Genomic DNA, 19,972 nt, shown 5'->3' with positions numbered 1-19,972 from the left:
GAGATCTTTGCGGGCTATACTCAGCTTTGTCTCAGGATGGTAAGTTGGTGGTTGAAGATATCCCTCCAGTGGTGTGGGGGCTGTGCTTTGGCATAGTGGGTGGGGTTATATCCTTCCTGTTTGGCCCTGTCCGGGGGTGTCCTCGGGTGGGGCCACAGTGTCTCCTGACCCCTCCTGTCTCAGCCTCCAGTATTTATGCTGCAGTAGTTTATGTGTCGGGGGCTGGGGTCAGTTTGTTATATCTGGAGTACTTCTCCTGTCCAATTCGGTGTCCTGTGTGAATCTAAGTGTGCGTTCTCTAATTCTCTCCTTCTCTCTCTCGGAGGACCTGAGCCCTAGGACCATGCCCCAGGACTACCTGACATGATGACTCCTTGCTGTCCCCAGTCCACCTGGCCGTGCTGCTGCTCCAGTTTCAACTGAACCGCGGCCCTAGGACCATGCCCCAGGACTACTTGACATGATGACTCCTTGCTGTCCCCAGTCCACCTGGCCGTGCTGCTGCTCCAGTTTCAACTGTTCTGCCTTATTATTATTCGACCATGCTGGTCATTTATGAACATTTGAACATCTTGGCCATGTTCTGTTATAATCTCTACCCGGCACAGCCAGAAGAGGACTGGCCACCCCACATAGCCTGGTTCCTCTCTAGGTTTCTTCCTAGGTTTTGGCTTTTCTAGGGAGTTTTTCCTAGCCACCGTGCTTCTACACCTGCATTGCTTGCTGTTTGGGGTTTTAGGCTGGGTTTCTGTACAGCACTTTGAGATATCAGCTGATGTACGAAGGGCTATATAAATAAATTTGATTTGATTTTGATTTGATCCTGTCCGGTGTCAACAGTACAGGCTGGTGTTATGGTGTGGGGAATGTTTTCCTGGTACATGTTAGGTCCCTTGATATGAATTGAGCAACGTTTGAATGCATCACCTTGTAGAATTCATACCAGAAGGGCAGTAAAATCTGATTTTAAAAAAGATGACAAAACACCTCCCGGAAACACGAAGAGACACGCTCATACATACACACTGTAATGTTGTGGCATTGTGGATTTTACATTGTACATTTTTTCATAATGTAATAATGTTTTGTATGATGTATTGTTTCATTTATGATGTAGGCTGTTGTTGTGTTTTGATGTACTGTAACTGTTTTAACTCTGTTTTGACCCCAGGTAGAGTCATGAGGATCCTAATAAATACCCCCAAAACATGGTATCTTCTCAACATTACCAATAACAGGGGAGGTTAGCATTTTTTTGGGGGGTGGGGGTATGATATTTATGCCTCTGTAACTTTCTCACTCATCATTAATCACGACTCATTCATGACTATCCATAATTATGGTATTACCAACATTGATTCCAAAGATATTAATGTCACCCACAAACATTGATTCCAAAGATATTAATGTCACCCACAATATTCAGAATGGGTCGATTCGTCCCCCTCAATAATTTATTGATAAACAATCAGCATTCGGACGCACTGTGCCCCTTCCACACTAATTTCACTGTGCTGCTCAGCAGCCTCAGCCAGCACTTGCCTCAGCCAGCACTTGCCTCGCAGTCAGGTCGGCCTCATTCCATTTCAGGCTCACATGTACACTACATGACAAAAAGTATGTGGACACCTGCTCATCAAAAATCTCATTCCAAAATCATGGGCATTAACATGGAGTTGGTACACCCTTTGCTGCTATAACAGCCTCCACTCCTCTGGGAAGGCTTTCCACTAGATGTTGGAACATTGCTGCAAGAACATTTGCTTCCATTGAGCCACAAGAGCATTAGTGAGGTAGGGCACTGATGTTGGGCGATTAGGCCTGGCTCCCAGTCAGCGTTCCAATTCATCCCAAAGGTGTACGATGGGGTTGAGGTCGGGCTCTGTGCAGGACAGTCAAGTTCTTCCACACCGATCTTGACAAACCATTTCTGTATGGACCTCGCTTTGTGCACGGGGGCATTGTCATGATGAAACAGGAAAGGGCCTTCACCAAACTGTTGCCACAAAGTTGGAAGCATAGAATCTTCTAGAATGGGCTCCTGAGTGGCGCAGTGGTCTAAGGCACTGCATTTCAGTGCAAGAGGTGTCACTATAGTCCCTAGTTCGAGTCCAGGCTGTGTCACATCTGGCCATGATTGGGAGTCCCATAGGGCGGCGCACAATTGGCCCGGGGTAGTCCGTCATTGTAAATAAGAATTTGTTATAAACTGACTTGCCTAGTTAAATAAAGGTGAAATAAAAATACAATTTGAATATCATTGTTTGCTGGGCCTAGCCAGAACCATGAAAAACAGCCCCAGACCATTATTCCTCCTCCACCAAACTTTACATTTGGCACTATGTAATCGGGCAGGCAACATTCTCCTGGCATTCGCCAAACCCAGATTAGTCCGTCGGACTGCCAGATGGTGAAGCATGATTCATCACTCCAGAGAACGCAATTCCACTGCTCCAGAGTCCAAAGGCAGCGAGCTTTACACCACTCCAGCCAATGCCTGGCATTGTGCATGGTGATCTTAGGCTTGCGTGCGGCTGCTCGGCCATGAAAACACATTTCATGAAGCTCCCAAAGAACAGTTCTTGTGCTGACGTTGATTCCAGAGGCAGTTTGGAACTCGGTAGCGAGTGTTACAACCAAGGACAGATGATTTTTACTCACTTCAGCACTCGGCGGGCCCCGTTCTGTGAGCCTGTGTGGCCTACCACTTCGCATCTGAGCCGTTCTTGCTCCTAGAGGTTTCCACTTCACAATAACAACACTTACAGTTGACCGGGGCAGCTCTAGCAGGGCAGAAATGTGATAAAAGGTGGCATCCTATGACGGTGCCACGTTGAAAGTCATTGAGCTCTTCAGTAAGGCCATCCTATTGCCAATGTTTGCCTATAGAGATTGCATGGCTGTGTGCTTGATTTTATACACCTCTCCACAACGGGTGTGGCTGAAATACCGAATTGTCCGTAGAGCTCCTAGACAGGATTGTGTCGAGGCACAGATCTGGGAAAGGTACCATAACATTTATGCAGCATTTAAGGTCCCCAGGAACACAGTGGTTTCCATCATTCTTAAATGGAAGAAGTATGGATCACCAAGACTCTCCCTAGAACTGGCTGTCTCGGCCAAACTGAGCAATCGGGGGAGAAGGACCTTGGTAAGGGAGGTAACAAAGAACCCGATGGTTTCTCTGATAGAACTCCAGCGTTCCTCTGTGGAGATGGGAGAACCTTCCAGAAGGACAACCATCTCTGCAGCACTCCACCAATCAGGCCTTTATGGTAGAGTGACCAGACAGAAGCGACTCCTCAGTAAAACACACATGACAGCCCGCTTGGAGTTTGCCAACAGGCACCTAAAGGACTCTGACCATTTCATCCTTGATGAAAACCTGTTCCAGAGCGCTCAGGACCTCAGACTGGGGCCAAGGTTCACCTTCCAACCATACAAGGACCCAAGCACACAGCCAAGACAACGCAGGAGTGGCTTCGGGACAAGTCACTGAATGTGCTTGAGTGGACCAGCCAGAGCCCGGACATGAACCCGATCAAACATCTCTGGAAAGACCAGAAAATAGCTGTGCAACGACTCTCCCCATCTAACCTGACAGAGATTGAGAGGATCTGCAGAGAAAAATGGGAGAAACTCCCCAAATACAGGTGTGCCAAGCTTGTAGCGTCATCCCCAATAAGACTTGATGTTGTAAATGAGCAAACATTTCTAAAAACCTTTTTTTGGTTTTGTCATTATGGGGTATTGTGTTTTGGCAAAGGGTAAAGTCTGCCAAACTTAGTCCACTCTGTTCCTAACAGATTATAGTTTTGAAAGCAGAAAACTGTATTGAGAACAAATGTTTAATTGATGAGAAAATTAACAGAATGTCGGCCAAAATCAATCTCGCTCCATTTTCTCTCACTGCCGACCACTGGGCTTCCTCTCATCACCATATTTGGTCGTGAGTGGCAACACCAAATGGATGCTTCACATTTATACATCCGGTGAAATATCTGGCTCATTGTTGTGACAATATGTTCGAAGGAAGCCAAGGAATTCAAGGAAACTAAGTCAAATTTTTAAGCAAATAAAAAGATAACATAATTTCTCATTCACCGATTTAATCATCTATTTTTAGTACATAAAGAAACAGATGCCTCCTGATTATGCCAAATACTTTTTGGGGGTAGGGGTGTGTTATGAAGGTGTTATATAAAAGAGGGACATTATTTTTGTTATGAATAGAATATAGGCAAAACCAAATTCAAAGGGTGAATATAGTGTTAGACTTAAATGACAGTGCTATAGCTATGCCAGCACACCAAACAAAAAGTCTGTATCCTGTGAGAAAGACAGCATGCCCAGATACTGAGGGACTTAGTAATCCAAAAAACTCTCTTACCCCAAGACACTTCACATGATAACAATAATATTTAAGCTAAAGAATAGTTCCCAGATATCCCCTGCGTAAAACTCAAGCCACACTGCTACGATTTCTCCCCATTATGGACACTCTTATGTCTGATAAGGATACTCAGGAAGGAGAAGCTCTTGTAACATAGTTTGCACTTGAAGGGCCTCTCATTGGTGTGAATGGTCTGGTGCTGCTTCACATATTTTGCCTTAGCAAAATTCTTCCCACATGTGGGGCAGGCATACGGCTTGTCTGCATCCGTCCTAATGCTCGGCCTCCCATGTTGTGACCCAATGACACCAGAGGAGGTAGAAGCAGGTAGAACCACCCTCAGATTGTTAGTCTTTGAGCTCCCTCCCTGACCTCTAGCCATTGTTTGGGTGTTGTTGGGATTATGTGATGTGTTATAGGCTAGGTACCTCTCGTGTTGTACACCCATCCTGACCCTGTCTGTATTGGTGGGGTAACCAGGAGGAAACTGAGGAAGGTTAGACCCAGGCCCAGGCTTTCCATGAACCCAGTCACCAGGCATTAGATGAGAACCTGAAGGAGAAGACAGACTTGCTGAAAAACTACCACCAGGGGGGTCTCCCACCACTCTCTGTGAAGGCTGAAGCCCAGGTTGACCTGCTCTGTTCATCATGGATAGTGTGGTGTTTGTATCATAGGAACAGGAGGGTCTATCTCTATTAGCTCCAGGCCCTGCTTCATCCCTGCACTGAGACTGTGAAGAGAAGGGTCTGGGCTGCAGACTGGATCCCTGACTGGAGCCTCTGTCTCTCTGATGACCATCAGGACTGAGGTTGTTCAGTCCACCTGTCCACTGGTTGTGTTCTGTGTGGTGGAGTCTCTGTACTTCGCGATTGTGTCCTGGTTCCGACTCGGGAATGAAGAGCGAAGGCTCCTGATCCAGGGTCCTGATCCGGGTCCAGGGTTTATGGCCAGCCACCTCAGAGGTCCACTCTCTCCCACCAGTAACACTGGATATCAGCAGGTCTTCATGGGCTGCAGACTGAAAACAAATATTGTACCGAAAAGCATGAAGGTTTTTACAAGACACATTTAACCACAGTCAAACCTATGTCTAAAACACTGATTCAAGTACCTAACAATATGGAGCCATTGGATTTTTTAAATTTTAATTTTAATGTCCATGTGTTGAAACTCAGTCCCTGCAATGATACAAAAATAACCAAGTCAGTCAGCACAGTATTTAATTTCAACAAAATGGTCATACACTACTTTTATTGCACAAATTGATACACCTGAAAAGTAGAATAATTTTTCTCACTGTGGTAACACTTTCCCTTTTCTGTACATCTGCTACCCTCGCTTTGATTAAATACATTTTTGGAATACTTTACTACTTTATATCAAGTAATTAGGGCACTATTTCCTCATTATAAGACACCAGTATCCTATAGAAGGCAGGCTGAAGGCGGAACCTGTTAGGGGGTTAACCTGAGATGCCATCAGTCTCTCTGAATCACAACTATAGAAGCAGGCCGGAACATCACTAGCCAAGGCTGTGTCTGTTCTCTCCCGCCGCATACGGACACCTCCCCGTCCCCGCCCCGCACACCAAATCCACTCCTTGCCCTGGTCTCAGCCAGTCTGTTGTCATGGAGACTAAGTGTGGATGTTGTTTTTTGTTCGCCTGTATGTTTCTGGTTGTGTTTAACAGTGTTGTTCCCCAGCCCAGAGTTGAGGATGCTGTCCCATCCACTGACCTCCACTATATCACCTCTGGTCCTGCCCTGATCAATGATGTTGTCCCCTGGGCTCTTGGCTGCACTGGTCTGGGTATCCAAGATGGCCACCCAGTCTCCTGCAGGAAGAGGTTAGAGAATAGAAACTCTACATATGGTGTTTTTTTTGTCAATTACCTGGTCAAGTTCATACATTATAATGTGTTTTTGTAGGTGAACATAAGTTGCATTGATTTAATTTTATGAATGAAGAAAAAAAAGAATAGCCAGGTGCATCACTATTCCCATTGAAGATCTATTACTGTATGTCGGCTATATGTACACTCCTGTTCAAAAGTTGGGGGTCACTTAGAAATGTCCTTGTTTTTGAAAGAAAAACACATTTTCTTGTCCATTTAAATAACATCAAATTGATCAGATATACAGTGTAGACATTGGTAATGTTGTAAATGACTATTGTAGTTGGAAACTGCAGATTATTATTATTTTTTTGAATATCTACATAGGCGTGCAGTGGCCCATTATCAGCAACCATCACTCCTGTGTTCCAATGGCACGTTGTTTTAGAGTTCCTCTGTCCAGTGTCTGCGTTCTTTTGCCCATCTTAATATTTTATTTTTATTGGCTAGTCTGAGATATGGCTTTCTCTTTGCAACTCTGCCTAGAAGGCCAGCATCACAGAGTCGCCTCTTCACTGTTGACGTTGAGATCGGATTTTTGCGGGTACTATTTAATGAAGCTGCCAGTTGAGAACTTGGTGAGGCGTCTGTTTCTCAAACTAGACACTCTAATGTATTTGTCCCCTTGCTCAGTTGTGCACTGGGGCCTCCCACTCCTCTTTATATTCTGGTTAGAACCAAATAGCACTGTTCTATGAAGGGAGTAGTACAAAGCGTTGTAGGAGATCTTCAGTTTCTTGGCAATTTCTCGCATGGAATAGCCTTCATTTCTCCGAACAAGAATAGACTGACAGGTTTCAGGAGAAAGTTCTTTGTTTCTAGCCATTTTGAGCCTGTAATCGAACCCACAAATGCTGATGTTCCAGATACTCAATTAGTCTAAAGAAGGCCAGTTTTATTGCTTTTTTAATCAGAACAACAGTTTTCAGCTGTGTTAACATAATTGCAAAAGGGTTTTCTAATGATCAATTAGCCTTTTAAAATGATCAACTTGGATTAGCTAACACAATGTGCCATTGGAACACAGGAGTGATGGTTGCTGACAATGGGCCTCTGTTCGCTTATGTAGATATTCCATAAAAAATCTGCCGTTTCCAGCTACAATAGTCATTTACAACATTAACAATATCTACACTGTATTTCTGATCAATTGTATGTTATTTTAATGGAGAAGAAAAAAAGTACTTTTCTTTCAAAAAACAAGGACATTTCTAAGTGACCCCAAACTTTTGAACAGTAGTGTATTTCTCCCATACCTTGCGCCCCCATCTTTAGTCCACTCAGCAGATCAATGCTCTCTGGTTCGTCTTCTATTGTCTCCTCTTTGACCAGCAGCAGATCAGGCTTCCCATCCTCCATGTCTACTGACTAAGAGATACAGAGTAAGAGGATGTTGGATCAAGAAATCTGATATGAGCGACCTGCTATCTTCTGATTGGGCAATGGGGGATTTCTATGCATACTGTGCAAACATGTCAATTTATTTTATACTATGCAAACATGTTAGTTGATTTGACTACTTGACCCTCTTTAATGGTTTGATCATTTAAAAGCCATGGTCCCACAAAATTAATCAAGACCTCGGCCGATATCTACAAAGAGAATCAGAGTAGGAGTGCTGATCTAGGATCTTTCCGTATAATCCTATTTCTTATGATCTACAAGGAAACACTGATCCTAGATCAGCACTCCTACTCAGAGGCTTTGTGGATACGGGCCCTGAACTAATACCATTTAGACTGTAGTTCATAGTGTGCTCACCTCAGTAAGCCCAGTCTCATATTTTTGCATATATGACAAAATCAGACGTTTTTGTTTGCCTGTTTCACACACATCCATGTGCTTTTATGAAAAAAATAAAAATGAGGTCCTTAGTTTACATGTTAGAACTCACAAACTCTCAGTACAAGGTAATTGCCACGCATGCGCATACCGATAGGATGCATGGGGTGTGTCGCAATGTTTGCTGTCATTAAATGTGAAGACTGTTATATTATCAAATCAATTATCTGTGTAATTATTGCCCCAACTTTCTAATTAATTACTATTCAGTGATTTGTTTAATCACGGAATAGTAACTAACTAAGAAGTTGGGGCACCACAGGAAAATGTTGTTTATAGAGTTGCAATTTCCCAAATATAACTCTTCAGATATTTTATTATCTTATTGATTACAGACTTATATTAATGTATTATTACCTCATCAATCTTATTCCTGAATGTCACAAACCCTTGGATATCTGCACGAACCCTATCATCATAAATCATGAATAGTGATATACAAATTGGCTTATTTATTTACTAACTAACTAACTAATCAATCACAGAATTACATAAACACACACACAGTAGATAATACATTGGTTACTAACATGACACAAAGAAAAGTCCCTCGTGGGCTAAGCCAAAATGATGGCTTGGTAGACAAAGGAAAGGGGTGGGGAAAGCTGGAAAATTCAGAGTTGATAACTACACTGATGGAAATGCTAATACTTTGAACATGAATAACCGCTCATTCGAAAAGAAATTGCAATTTACATATTTATAAGTGTATGCCTTTGTTGTCCCTCTCTGCGATCGCCAGTCCGTCCGTCAGCTGGATAGATTGTCGACACAAAGTCTCTGGTTGTAGCTTGTTATAACGGATACGTCAGAGTACCATTCGGTCATTCGACCGGTTGCATTTACCAGACTAAAGTACTTAAACAGCTGCAGCCTGAATAATTGTTCTTTAGTGTGTAGATTTCTTAGCCATTTCAACGTGGGAATGATCTCCATGTTCTCTGGTCTTGTCCTTTGGTAGAGTTGCCAACCATTTCAACATATAGCGACAGCTTCCATGTTTTCTGGTCTAATATACATTTTGTCACGGGTGGTTTTATACAGGAGCAGAAAAGATCCTCGCTTCCATGACACCGTGTACTGTCTGTGCTCATGGGGGCGTGGCCACTGACTAATCATAAGTTACTATGAAAAACAATTCTCATTTCGAAGACTAAGATCACATTGTTATCTTTCCAAAATTATTCTTATGCTTAATCATTAATTTAATACAACATTCAGATGCAAACCCCATAATTGAGAAGTGTATGCAAACAAAGAAACAGTAATGTGTGTCTCCTGTCCTTCATGAGTTCACCAAGTGAAACAAACTCGACATGACTGTTCCTTAAGTGTCCACGGACCACTCCAACTGCTTGGAATACCGAAATACTGTTAAATTATTCAACCTTTTGATGTCCAAGTGTCTCTGTGTTCCATAGTCACATTCCAATCTCGATACTACAGAGTCCAGTAGCAGAGAATTTTACGACCCCCATAAAGCGTCCTCCTCCACCTCTGCGAGAGAGAGAGGGCGCAGTAGAGCGGACCCACTGTACCCTGATCCTTCGGCTCTTCACAGGAAAGTTATGACAGGTGTGACTAGTTCTGTCTTGTACTGACAAAACTGTGGTTATATGTAGAAGGCAAACTATAAGTTTAAAGTTTAAATTAAGTATCTAAAATCAAATAGATCAATATATCCCCAAGCGACTGGGAAAGCGTGAGCGGTCAGTTATATACAAACGCAAGCCAATCACTTTGTAAAGCGGCGCGGCGACACAAATCTAACAAGGCATTACTTCCCCCAGAGCAAAAGACAAGGAGCAATTAGGAGATGCAAACGAGAGTAATGAACAGCTAAAGAATATCAAGCAAAGCTAAAATGCTCTCAATGCACACCAAAACAACCTGCTACAATCTGTTGTTAAAAAAGTAGATTCGCTCAAAAAGAAAGTAGCCTATCGTGTCAGACATGCACATGAAAGAACAACACACAAAAAATGAACCTGCTAGAAACAAAGTTGCAAACTTTAGAAGATGAATTGGACCAGCAAGAAAACAGAATGTGACGAAACATGAGAATACTGTCTGTACCAGAAGACGAGGAAAAAGGACACCTTTCCAGCTACGTGGTCAAACTGATAGCAGAGGAACTTGCCGTGGATATAGCACCAGCGGATCTGGAACAATGCCAAAAGGATTGGGCATGAAACAGAAGAACGCTAAATATCCCTGCATGGTAATCTTCAAACTGTGGAACTATCAGACCAAAGTCAACATTCTGAAAGCACAGGGGGGAAAGGAGATCAAAATCCACAGCCAGTCCATTCGATTCGTCTCAGACCTGTCTGCTAGGCTGAGGAGAAAACGCAAGGAATACATTCAGATCAGACAGTCAGAATCAAATCTCAACTCTGCTTCCCAGGAGTGCTGTGGGTATGGAAGGGAACGCAAAGGATAGGATTCACAAGCGCCGATGAAGCCCTAATCAAGCTACAAGAAAACTTTCCAATGAAGAAGGAGAGCCCCTGTTCTGAGAAGAGGACGAAGTAGGAAAAAACTATGAGCGCACTAGGCTACATACGGTGATGCCTATGATCAGCTAGGTCAGTCAGGCTAGTCAGGCTAGGAAATGCCACCCCACACCATGACTGACCCACCGCCAAACCGGTTATGCTGGAGGATGTTGCAGGCAGCAGAACGTTTTCCACGGCATCTCCAGATTCTGTCACGTCTGTCACATGTGCTCAGTGTGAACCTGCTTTCATCTGTGAAGAGCACAGGGCGTCAGTGGTGAATTTGCCAATCTTGGTGTTCTCTGGCAAATGCCAACGTCCTGCACGGTGTTGGGCTGTAAGCACAACCCCCACCTGTAGACGTCGGGCCCTCATACCACCCTCATGGAGTCTGTTTCTGACCGTTTGAGCAGACACATGCACATTTGTGACCTGCTGGAGGTCATTTTGCAGGGCTCTGGCAGTCCTGCTGCTGGGTTGTTGCCCTCCTACGGCCTCCTCCACGTCTCCTGAGGTACTGGCCTGTCTCCTGGTAGCGCCTCCATGCTCTGGACACTACGCTGACAGACACAGCAAACCTTCTTGCCACAGTTCGCATTGATGTGCCATCCTGGATGAGCTGTACTACCTGAGCCACTTGTGTGGGTTGTAGACTCCGTCTCATGCTACCACAAGAGTGAAAGCACCGCCAGCATTCAAAAGTGACCAAAACATCAGCCAGGAAGCATAGGAACTGAGAAGTGGTCTGTGGTCACCACCTGCAGAACCACTCCTTTATTGGGGGTGACTTGATAATTGTCTATAATTTCCACCTGTTGTGGAATTTGTTGCTTCCTAAGTGGACAGTTTGATATCACAGAAGTGTGATTGACTTGGAGCTACATTGTGCTGTTTAAGTGTTCCCTTTATTTTTTTGAGCAGTGTATTTGTATTTATTATGGATCCCCATTAGTTCTTGCCAAGGCAGCAGCTAATCTTCCTGGGGTTTTATTATGGATCCCCATTAGTTCTTGCCAAGGCAGCAGCTAATCTTCCTGGGGTTTTATTATGGATCCCCATTAGTTCTTGCCAAGGCAGCAGCTAATCTTCCTGGGGTTTATTATGGATCCCCATTAGTTCTTGCCAAGGCAGCAGCTAATCTTCCTGGGGTTTATTATGGATCCCCATTAGTTCCTGCCAAGGCAGCAGCTAATCTTCCTGGGGTTTTATTATGGATCCCCATTAGTTCTTGCCAAGGCAGCAGCTAATCTTCCTGGGGTTTATTATGGATCCCCATTAGTTCCTGCCAAGGCAGCAGCTAATCTTCCTGGGGTTTATTATGGATCCCCATTAGTTCCTGCCGATGCAGCAGCTACTCTTCCTGGAGTCCAGCAACATTAAGGCAGTTATATACAATTTAAATATTACATGACATTACATTTCATAACACTTTATCCAATACATTAAGTGTGTTCCCTCAGGCCACTATGCCACAATCACATATTTACAATATAACATCCATGTATGTGTGTCTGTGTCTCTTCATAGTCCCGCTGTTCCATAAGGTGTATTTTTATCTGTTTTCCAAATCGGATTCTACTGCTTGCATCAGTTACCTGATGTGGAATAGAGTTCCATGTAGACATGGCTCTATGTAGTACTGTGCACCTCCTATAGTCTGTTCTAGACTTGGGGATTGTGAAGAGACCTTTGGTGGCATGTCTTGTGGGGTATGCATGGGTCTCCGAGCTGTGTGCTAGTAGTTTAAACATACAGCTCCGTGCATTCAGCATGTCAACACTTCTTACAAAAACAAGTAGTGATGAAGTCAATCTCTCCTCCACTTTGAGCCATGAGAGATTGGCATGCATATTATTAATGTTAGCTCTCCATGTACATTCAAGGGCCAGCCGTGCTGCCCTGTTCTGAGCCAATTGTAATTTTCTGAGGACTCCCTTTGTGGCAGCTGACCACACGACTGAGGTTAAAGTGAAGACTGTTAGATTTTATTTAAGGTTATTGTAATCCATATCGGGTGAACCGTTTAGAAATTAGAGCAACTTTTGTACATAGTCCCCTCACTTATGTGTATTAAAGTTTTTTAAAGTTTAGTATTTGGTTCCATATTCCTAGCGCGCAATGATTACATCAAGCGTGTGACTCCACAAACTTGTTGGATGCATTGCTGTTAATTTTGGTTGTGTTTCAGAGAATTTTGTGCCCAATAGAAATTAATGGTAAATAATGTATTGTGTCATTTTAGTCACTTCTATTGTAAATAAGAATAGAATATGTTTCTAAACTCGCCTACATTAATGTGGATGCTACCATCATTACGGATAATCCTGAATGAATCATGGTGAGTGAGAAAGCCCCCCCCCCCCCCCCGTTATTGTAATGGTGAGAGGATAGCATGTCTTGGGGGTATGATATTTCTACATCTGTAACTTTCTTACTCATCATCATTCACAATTAATTCAGGACTAAGGGTGCGTTCATAAATTCGCTCTGGCTATCTACTCCGATTTCAGAGCGCTCTCCTCCGAGTGTGTAAAAGCGCAGAATAACTGACGCTCAACACCCCTTGAATATGGCCGGTGTCAGTAAACCTCAGCGAAAAAGCGTAATTAAATTGTTACCAGGAGCACAGTTTAGTCACCAATGCTCTGGATAAAAGGAAAACAGCCTAACCAACTCTGCTATGGAGAGTAAAATGGACAGAGTGAGGTGTTCTCTCACTTTCGGGCTCCCAACTGACGCAACGGTCTAAGGCACTGCATCTCAGTGCCAGAGGAATCACTACAGACCCTGGTTTGATCCCGGGCTATATCACAACCGGCCGTGATTGGGAATCCCATAGGGCAGCACACAATTGGCCCAGCGTCGTCTGGGTTAGGGGAAGGTTTGGCCGGGGTAGGCCGTTATTGTAAAATAAGAATTTGCCTAGTTAAATGAAGGTTAGCTTGGGTGCTTGCCTGCCGTTGTGAGGTCAGAAACCTGGATCAACCCTACTCCTCTGCCAGAGCGTCCAGTTTGCGCACTGAACGCTCCGCGAGCACAACGCTCTTGAATTTCCAACAAACGAAAAATCGGACAATTTACAAATGTCCAGAGGGCACTCTGGCACTCCAGATTGGATTTACAAACACACCGTAGGAAAGTTAGATGCACAAATAGCTGTGTGTTTGTGTGAAACTCTAAAGAGGCAGCTCTGCATTTTCAAACTGTTGGCTACGTCCCTTTTCAACACACTAACACAATACACGTAAATCTACATTTAAAAAGGGGGGGGGGGGACTCATTTGAGATTCAAAGCTTTGTCACAATCTGCGTCAATTACGCAGACTATGCAATTTACACAGAGAGACATTTGATCAGTCAGTCAAATACACGTGATAGTTGCTTTGATGATCAGAACGTGCAGATGGACTGCGGTATGTTTAGGACACTTTCATGAACAAGTGTTGGAACACATCCAACTACGTCGACCATTTTAATTGGCTGATGCAGAACTTGTTCCAGGATATAATCTGATGAGACCAGCTACAATTTAGTGTTTTGTCAACTGCAAGTAAATCAAACATTTTCACTGGCTGATACTCATTTTGAGCCGCAGAAAATATTTACATTGAAATTGTTACTTATGTTCCCCACCATGTCAGAGTTCTAGACTGTAGTTACAGAATGACTTATTGAAAAAAAAAAAAACATAATGGGACATAAATATTATGTGGTTAAAAATAAGTCAGCTATGATAAGTTAAAAGTCATCAGACAAACCTGACTAAACTATGTTGACGTGTACAGTAGTTGTTTGGGTATATTTAGTAAGTGTATATTGGTTATAATATCGTGTGTATGCAGAATAGGGTGAGATCAGATGTGATGTATACTAAGAGTCTAAATGAAAGGCTTAGAATGAAAAGTTCAATTTTGTGTTTATTGAACATAAACAAGATTTAAATACACCATATGAAAACCCCACATACACATCTCAACTAATAATCTGAATGAATTTGATACTTTTCATGAGAATTTATGCAATTTGTCTTGGGAAAAAAAATTAAGTAGTTGAATGAAAGTAATTAAATAGGCATTTGTGAACATCACATAGCCCACACAGTACAACCACAACATGTATCAGACTTTGTTGGTGTAACGGATGTGAAACTGCAAGCTACTTAGCGGTGGTGCGCGCTAAATAGCTTTGCAATCAGTGACGTCACTTGCTCTGAGACCTTGAGGTAGTGGTTCCCCTTGCTCTGCAAGGGCCGCTGCTTTTGTGGAGCGATGGGTAACGATGCTTCGTGGGTGACTGTTGTTGATGTGTGCAGAGGGTCCCTGGTTCGCGCCCGGGTATGGGCGAGGGGATGGTCTAAAGTTATACTGTTACATTGGCTTATATATCTACCATGTCTGGATGCAGTATTCTACCAAGGAATATTCAACACTGATATCTGTTCCTCTCGATATTCCAAACACATCTATGGATCTATTCTGCTGACAACAATGAAAATTAATCTTTGTCTTTAATGCAGGTTTTGACCTAAACATCAGAAGCTATCGAGTGAAATAGTTACTTTCTATGTTATAGAGTGAAATGTTTTTTCTGCTGGTGTATCCTGAGGTAGCTCCTCTCTGAGAACCTCTTCCCGCAGTGTGTACAGGCAAATGGCCTCTCTCCGGTGTGGACCTTCAGGTGCATCTTCACATGGTCCTGGCGGGAGAACCTCTTCTCACACTGGGGGCAGCTGTAGGGTTTCTCACCGGTGTGGACCCTCTGGTGCCTCTTCAGGTCACGAGCCTGGGCAAAACGCATTTGACACTGGGTACAGCTGAAGGGTTTCACCCCTGTGTGGACCCTCTGGTGGATCTCCACCTTCTGGGGGCTGCTGAAGCCTTTGTTACAGAACATGCAGAGGAACCGTTTCTCTTTAAAATTGCCTGATGTGGCTCCCCCTCCCTGAGCCTGGGCTCTAGTCTTGTCGTTTGAGTTCAATACCTGATCGAAAAGGACATGGCTGGGTGAATCGGAAGGCCCCATCGACGTGGACACTGGGTCGCGATCCCTGAACTCGTGTATAGGAGAGTGGGTCACAGCGGTTGGATTTGTCTCTAAGCTTTCCCTATAATCTAAGAAATCTCTGCCCTGTGAGTGTCCATCTCCAAGGTGACTTTCTGCATTCCGTGTGGGAGAAGCGTCACCCTCCACTTTCACAGTCACCTCATCTATGATTATAACCTTGCTTTCCTTATCTAGGTACCCTTCAGAGTATACACTACTACTGTACTGGTTCCAGTCCCCTCTAGACAGATCAGTCTGTGTCTCTAAACCCAAGGATATGTTGCCAGGGTCCATTTCTGTAGTGTAACAACAAGACGGATCATCACCACTAGTGTCTAACGCATCACCATCTCCACGGGAATTAACCGTTCTTTGGCTCTGGTGAAATACGGGTAAGTACTCTGAACCGGGAGCAGGAGGACAGCCCAGTGTCCCCAACCCCAGTCTCTCTGGGTCTGATCTGTGGTCAGATCCTGTGTGTAAGAGCCTTTTTGTTACAGTTAAAGTATTGGAGTCTGTCTCTGACTTGAGGACGGCGTTCGGCGTTCCACTGACCTCAGTGATGCTGCTTCGGGTCCTGGGCTGCGCTGGGGCGGTGGTGGGGTCCTCCATGGCTACAGAGGGCGTTCCAGTTTGGATGTCTCTGGTGTGTCGTGGGTCTTCCTCTCCTTCAGACCTCTCCATCTTGACCCCAGGACCTGCAGTCTCTGCATCTGCAGACTGACACAAAAAGAGAGGAGGTTATTACCGGTAAATTTGTAGAATTGGATAACAATGTCGTAGGGAAGTCTCAAAAGCTCCCCTATGGCAGATGTACATGTAAGCAAGTGAATAGCTGAGGTGAGCCTTTCTGAAATAAACGGGCCACATTAGATTACAAAGTAACTAATTTTTATGTAATACTATTACACTAACCTCTATCATGATAACATGCTGGGTTGAGGTTCCACTCCCCTCATCAACAGTAATTGGTTGGTCATCTCTCCATGAATTGTGCTTCATTGGCTTAACAAAGCTCCTGTGGCCTCCAGTGAGACTTCCTTCACCTGAGAAAGTGATTGGGAGAAAAAAAAAGGAGGTTGTGTTGGCTACTGTCTGCTCAACGGTATAGACCCTTTTCTGTGTTTGCAAATACTTCTGCATGAGGGCGAAGAGTGCAATTTGGTTGCAGAACATGGGGGAGTTCTCATTTTAAGGCTTGTATGAAAGTCCTACTTAATATAACAGTGTAAGCATATGACAACCCAAATCAATGGCTCTGGTTATAATAGCCTCTTTTAGAATCTGAGGGTGAAATACTTCCACACACTCTCTAACATATTGGCTCAGCATTCCTGACCAGTCTCGTTACAAGTCAGAATGTTGAACAAACTTCATTTCAACTTACTTTACTTGTTGTCTGCTGATTTTGTCCCTATGTCGGTGGTAATCTGGTACAAAATATCCACAGGGAAGTGTTATCAAACCCCGGCCTACTGATGCAATTCGCACCTGACCAATACTTGCACAATATGGCCGAGCATAACCCGAACGGCAAACACTTCCAGCTGATTCCGAGGAAATGTGCTTTGGTCAACGTACGTGTCAAGAGAAGGAAAATACAAGTGACAGAACCTACTGGCGCCGCAAAAAGTAGGGTAAACAACCCTTTCCTGTTGATACCTTATCTCCTACTGCCAAAAGGACCAACAGCATGAACAACCGGGAAAGTGTAAATATAATTTTAATAAACATTCTGGCTTGTAGAGACTACTGCATCTTTTCATGGTTACATTAAGACACCATGGAGCCGGCACGAGATATGAGTCCGTACAACAGTGCAGTACTCGAGATCTGACGTTTATCCACACTGCTTCATCGAGAAGATTGAAATAGTGTTCATTTTCCCAGAAAACTGCCATTTTCGTCCTCATGCTAGCTAGCATTAGCCATAATGGAATTGCATGTCACGTTGGCTGTTATACACTACATAGCCAAAACTGCTCGTCGAACATCTCATTCCAAAATCATTGCCATTAATATGGAGTTGGTCCCCCCTTTGCTCCTCCACTCTTCTGGGAAGGCTTTCCACTAGATGTTCGAACATTGCTGCGGGGACTTTCTTCCATTCAATTTCAGCCACAAGAGCATTAGTGAGGTCGGGCACTGATGTTGGGTGATTAGGCCTGACTCACAGTCGGCGTTCCAATTCATCCCAAAGGTGTTCGATGGGGTTGAGGTCAGGGCTCTGTGCAGGTCAGTCAAGTTATTCCATACTGATCTTGACAAACCATTTCTGTATGGACCTCACTTTGTGCACGGGGGCATTGCCCTGTTGAAACAGGAAAGGGCCTTCCCCAAACTGTTGCCACGAAGTCAGAAGAACAGAATTGTCTAAAATGTCATTGTATGCTGTAGCATTAAGATTTCCCTTCACTGAAACTAAGAGGCCTAGCCCAAACCATGAAAAACAGTCCCATTATTCCTCATCCACCAAACTTTATAGTTGGCACCCTGCACTCGGGCAGGTAACATTCTCCTGGCATCCGCTAAACCCAGATTTGTCTGTCTGACTGCCAGATGGTGAGACTTGATTCATCACTCCAGAGAACGTGCTTCCACTGTTCCAGAGTTCAATGTTGGCGAGCTTTACACCACACCAGCCAACGCATGGCATTGCGCATGGTGATCTTAGGCTTGTATGCGGCTGGAAACCCATTAAAGGTCAAATTTGGAGTACAGTGGCATATCCTATCCCTGCATTGAGGTACGTTTTCCGACCATATCTCGTGCTAGTGTCTTAATGTAAACATGATTGGAGCCCCCCAAAAAAGACACAATAGTCTCTACATTCCAGCATGTTGAATAAAATGTTATTTACACTTACTAACCATGACTAGAGCCCCAGTGTAGTTCATTGTAAACAATAGTAATAGTAGGGTCGGTATCGTCTGGCAAGATGACCTGCTTTTATTCTGCATCCAAGTAGTGTGCATTTGTTTAGAATATGATATTGAATCTTTGCGCTAGATGGCTCGTAATCAGGGAATTAGAAATATTGCATACCATCTAAAAACTAACCAAGACCCAATTATGTGTAAGATCTGAACACGTGTGCAGGGAGGGAAGGGGCAATTAACTTTATGAACGGCGACAGCCTTCTGCAAAATATACCTCTTGCCATTCCTCTGTGTCGGTCGAGGAACTTGACACTACTGGGACGACCTGCAAGGGCGCGCTCTCGCATTGTCCCCTCTGCGCGCTCCCGTGCCATCTTCAGTTCCAGTAGCTGTAGTTTCCTCCGCAATGTCCTGTTATCTTTCTGGCTTTGAGTTATTTCCAAACGAAACAGTGCATAGTCGTCGTCTACGAGTTTACAGATCTCTGCCACGGCTGCATTCGCTAGTACCTCCATGATGGAGGCTATTTGAGTGTGAAAAACCATATCGTTACAGTTAGCCATTGTTAGCTAACGTGATACCTAAGTAGCGTTACCTAAATAATCTCTATTAACCAAGTCCTGGCACCAAGGCGAATTTTAAACTACATTGGGTAAGTATGTGACGCTATGCCGTTAAATGACTGATATTGAGTTCCATGGTGATAATAAACGTCTAAATAACAATGCTAACGTGGAAATAGTTTTTGATCACTTCCGTTTACACTAAATTGAAAGGATCTTATTGGTAGGCGTCATAGCTCAAATGGGTGTGGTTAAATTAAAAAGGTGTGCGCGCTGTTCTTTGAAATACGGTACTGTTTATAGAGTGTGATTGCGATCTGTGGATTTGCTGTTTTCAGGTGTCCATTAACTCGTGACATTCCTGGATTACTCATTATGAATACAGTCGGATTAAATCAACAAATACAATAGTCTGTTGAAAAAACGTTAAGGTTACATGTAGTGGTGTTGTGCAATTGTTTTTAGATGAGGGAGCGCCCCCCAAAAATATTCCAATGACGTAATAATTTCCCCAATCAACATTTGTTCGGAAAGTTTATAGAATATGCATAAAATACATCCTCCAATTAGAACGTCTGCCCATGCCCACACTATAGGTGCGTTTGTAAATTCACTCTGGCTATCTACTCCGATTTTAGAGCACTCTCGTCTAAGTGTGCCAGAGCGCTGGCACTGGATAAAAGGAAAACAGCATAACCATCTCTGCTAGGGCGAGTAAAATGGTCAGTGAGGTGTTCTCTCATTTGTGTCTGGAAGTAGCTAGCAAGGTAGCCAACGTTAGCTGGTTAGCTTGGGTTTATGACTGCCGTTGTGAGGTCAGAACGCTCGGATCAACTGTACTCCTCGGCAAGAGCATC

General features: G+C 43.8%; 1 protein-coding gene across 3 annotated transcripts; it reads right to left on the bottom strand.

Moving 5' to 3' along the window:
• Window positions 1-209: 209 nt before the first annotated feature.
• Window positions 210-19,305, bottom strand: LOC135507625 (transcriptional repressor RHIT-like). Of its 3 annotated transcripts, none has more exons than XM_064927188.1 (6): window positions 18,827-19,305; window positions 16,589-16,719; window positions 16,229-16,393; window positions 7,547-7,658; window positions 6,133-6,230; window positions 210-5,414 (listed from the first exon to the last, which is right to left on the bottom strand). In XM_064927188.1, exons 1-6 carry the CDS (start codon window positions 19,113-19,115, stop codon window positions 4,476-4,478), a joined length of 1,734 nt encoding a protein of 577 aa, XP_064783260.1. In that variant the 5' UTR covers window positions 19,116-19,305; the 3' UTR covers window positions 210-4,475. The 3 variants fall into 3 exon arrangements, with proteins under 3 accessions (XP_064783260.1, XP_064783261.1, XP_064783262.1); XM_064927189.1 differs by lacking the exon at window positions 18,827-19,305 and adding an exon at window positions 17,061-17,212; XM_064927190.1 differs by lacking the exon at window positions 210-5,414 and adding an exon at window positions 5,428-5,574.
• Between the last annotated feature and the right edge of the window lie 667 nt (window positions 19,306-19,972).

The sequence above is a fragment of the Oncorhynchus masou genome, chromosome 21, assembly GCF_036934945.1.
Source record: "Oncorhynchus masou masou isolate Uvic2021 chromosome 21, UVic_Omas_1.1, whole genome shotgun sequence".
NCBI lineage: Eukaryota > Metazoa > Chordata > Actinopteri > Salmoniformes > Salmonidae > Oncorhynchus > Oncorhynchus masou.
This window is presented reverse-complemented; position numbering and strand designations above follow the sequence as displayed.

Excerpts from the sequence above, each read along its gene's own strand:
- LOC135507625 (XM_064927188.1), bottom strand. The coding sequence starts at position 19,115 with ATGGCTAACTGTAACGATATGGTTTTTCACACTCAAATAGCCTCCATC. Across the intron at positions 16,720-18,826 it reads ACACAGAGGAATGGCAAGAG|GTGAAGGAAGTCTCACTGGA; the intron begins GTATATTTTGCA and ends TCACTTTCTCAG. Across the intron at positions 6,231-7,546 it reads ACTAAAGATGGGGGCGCAAG|GAGACTGGGTGGCCATCTTG; the intron begins GTATGGGAGAAA and ends CTCTTCCTGCAG.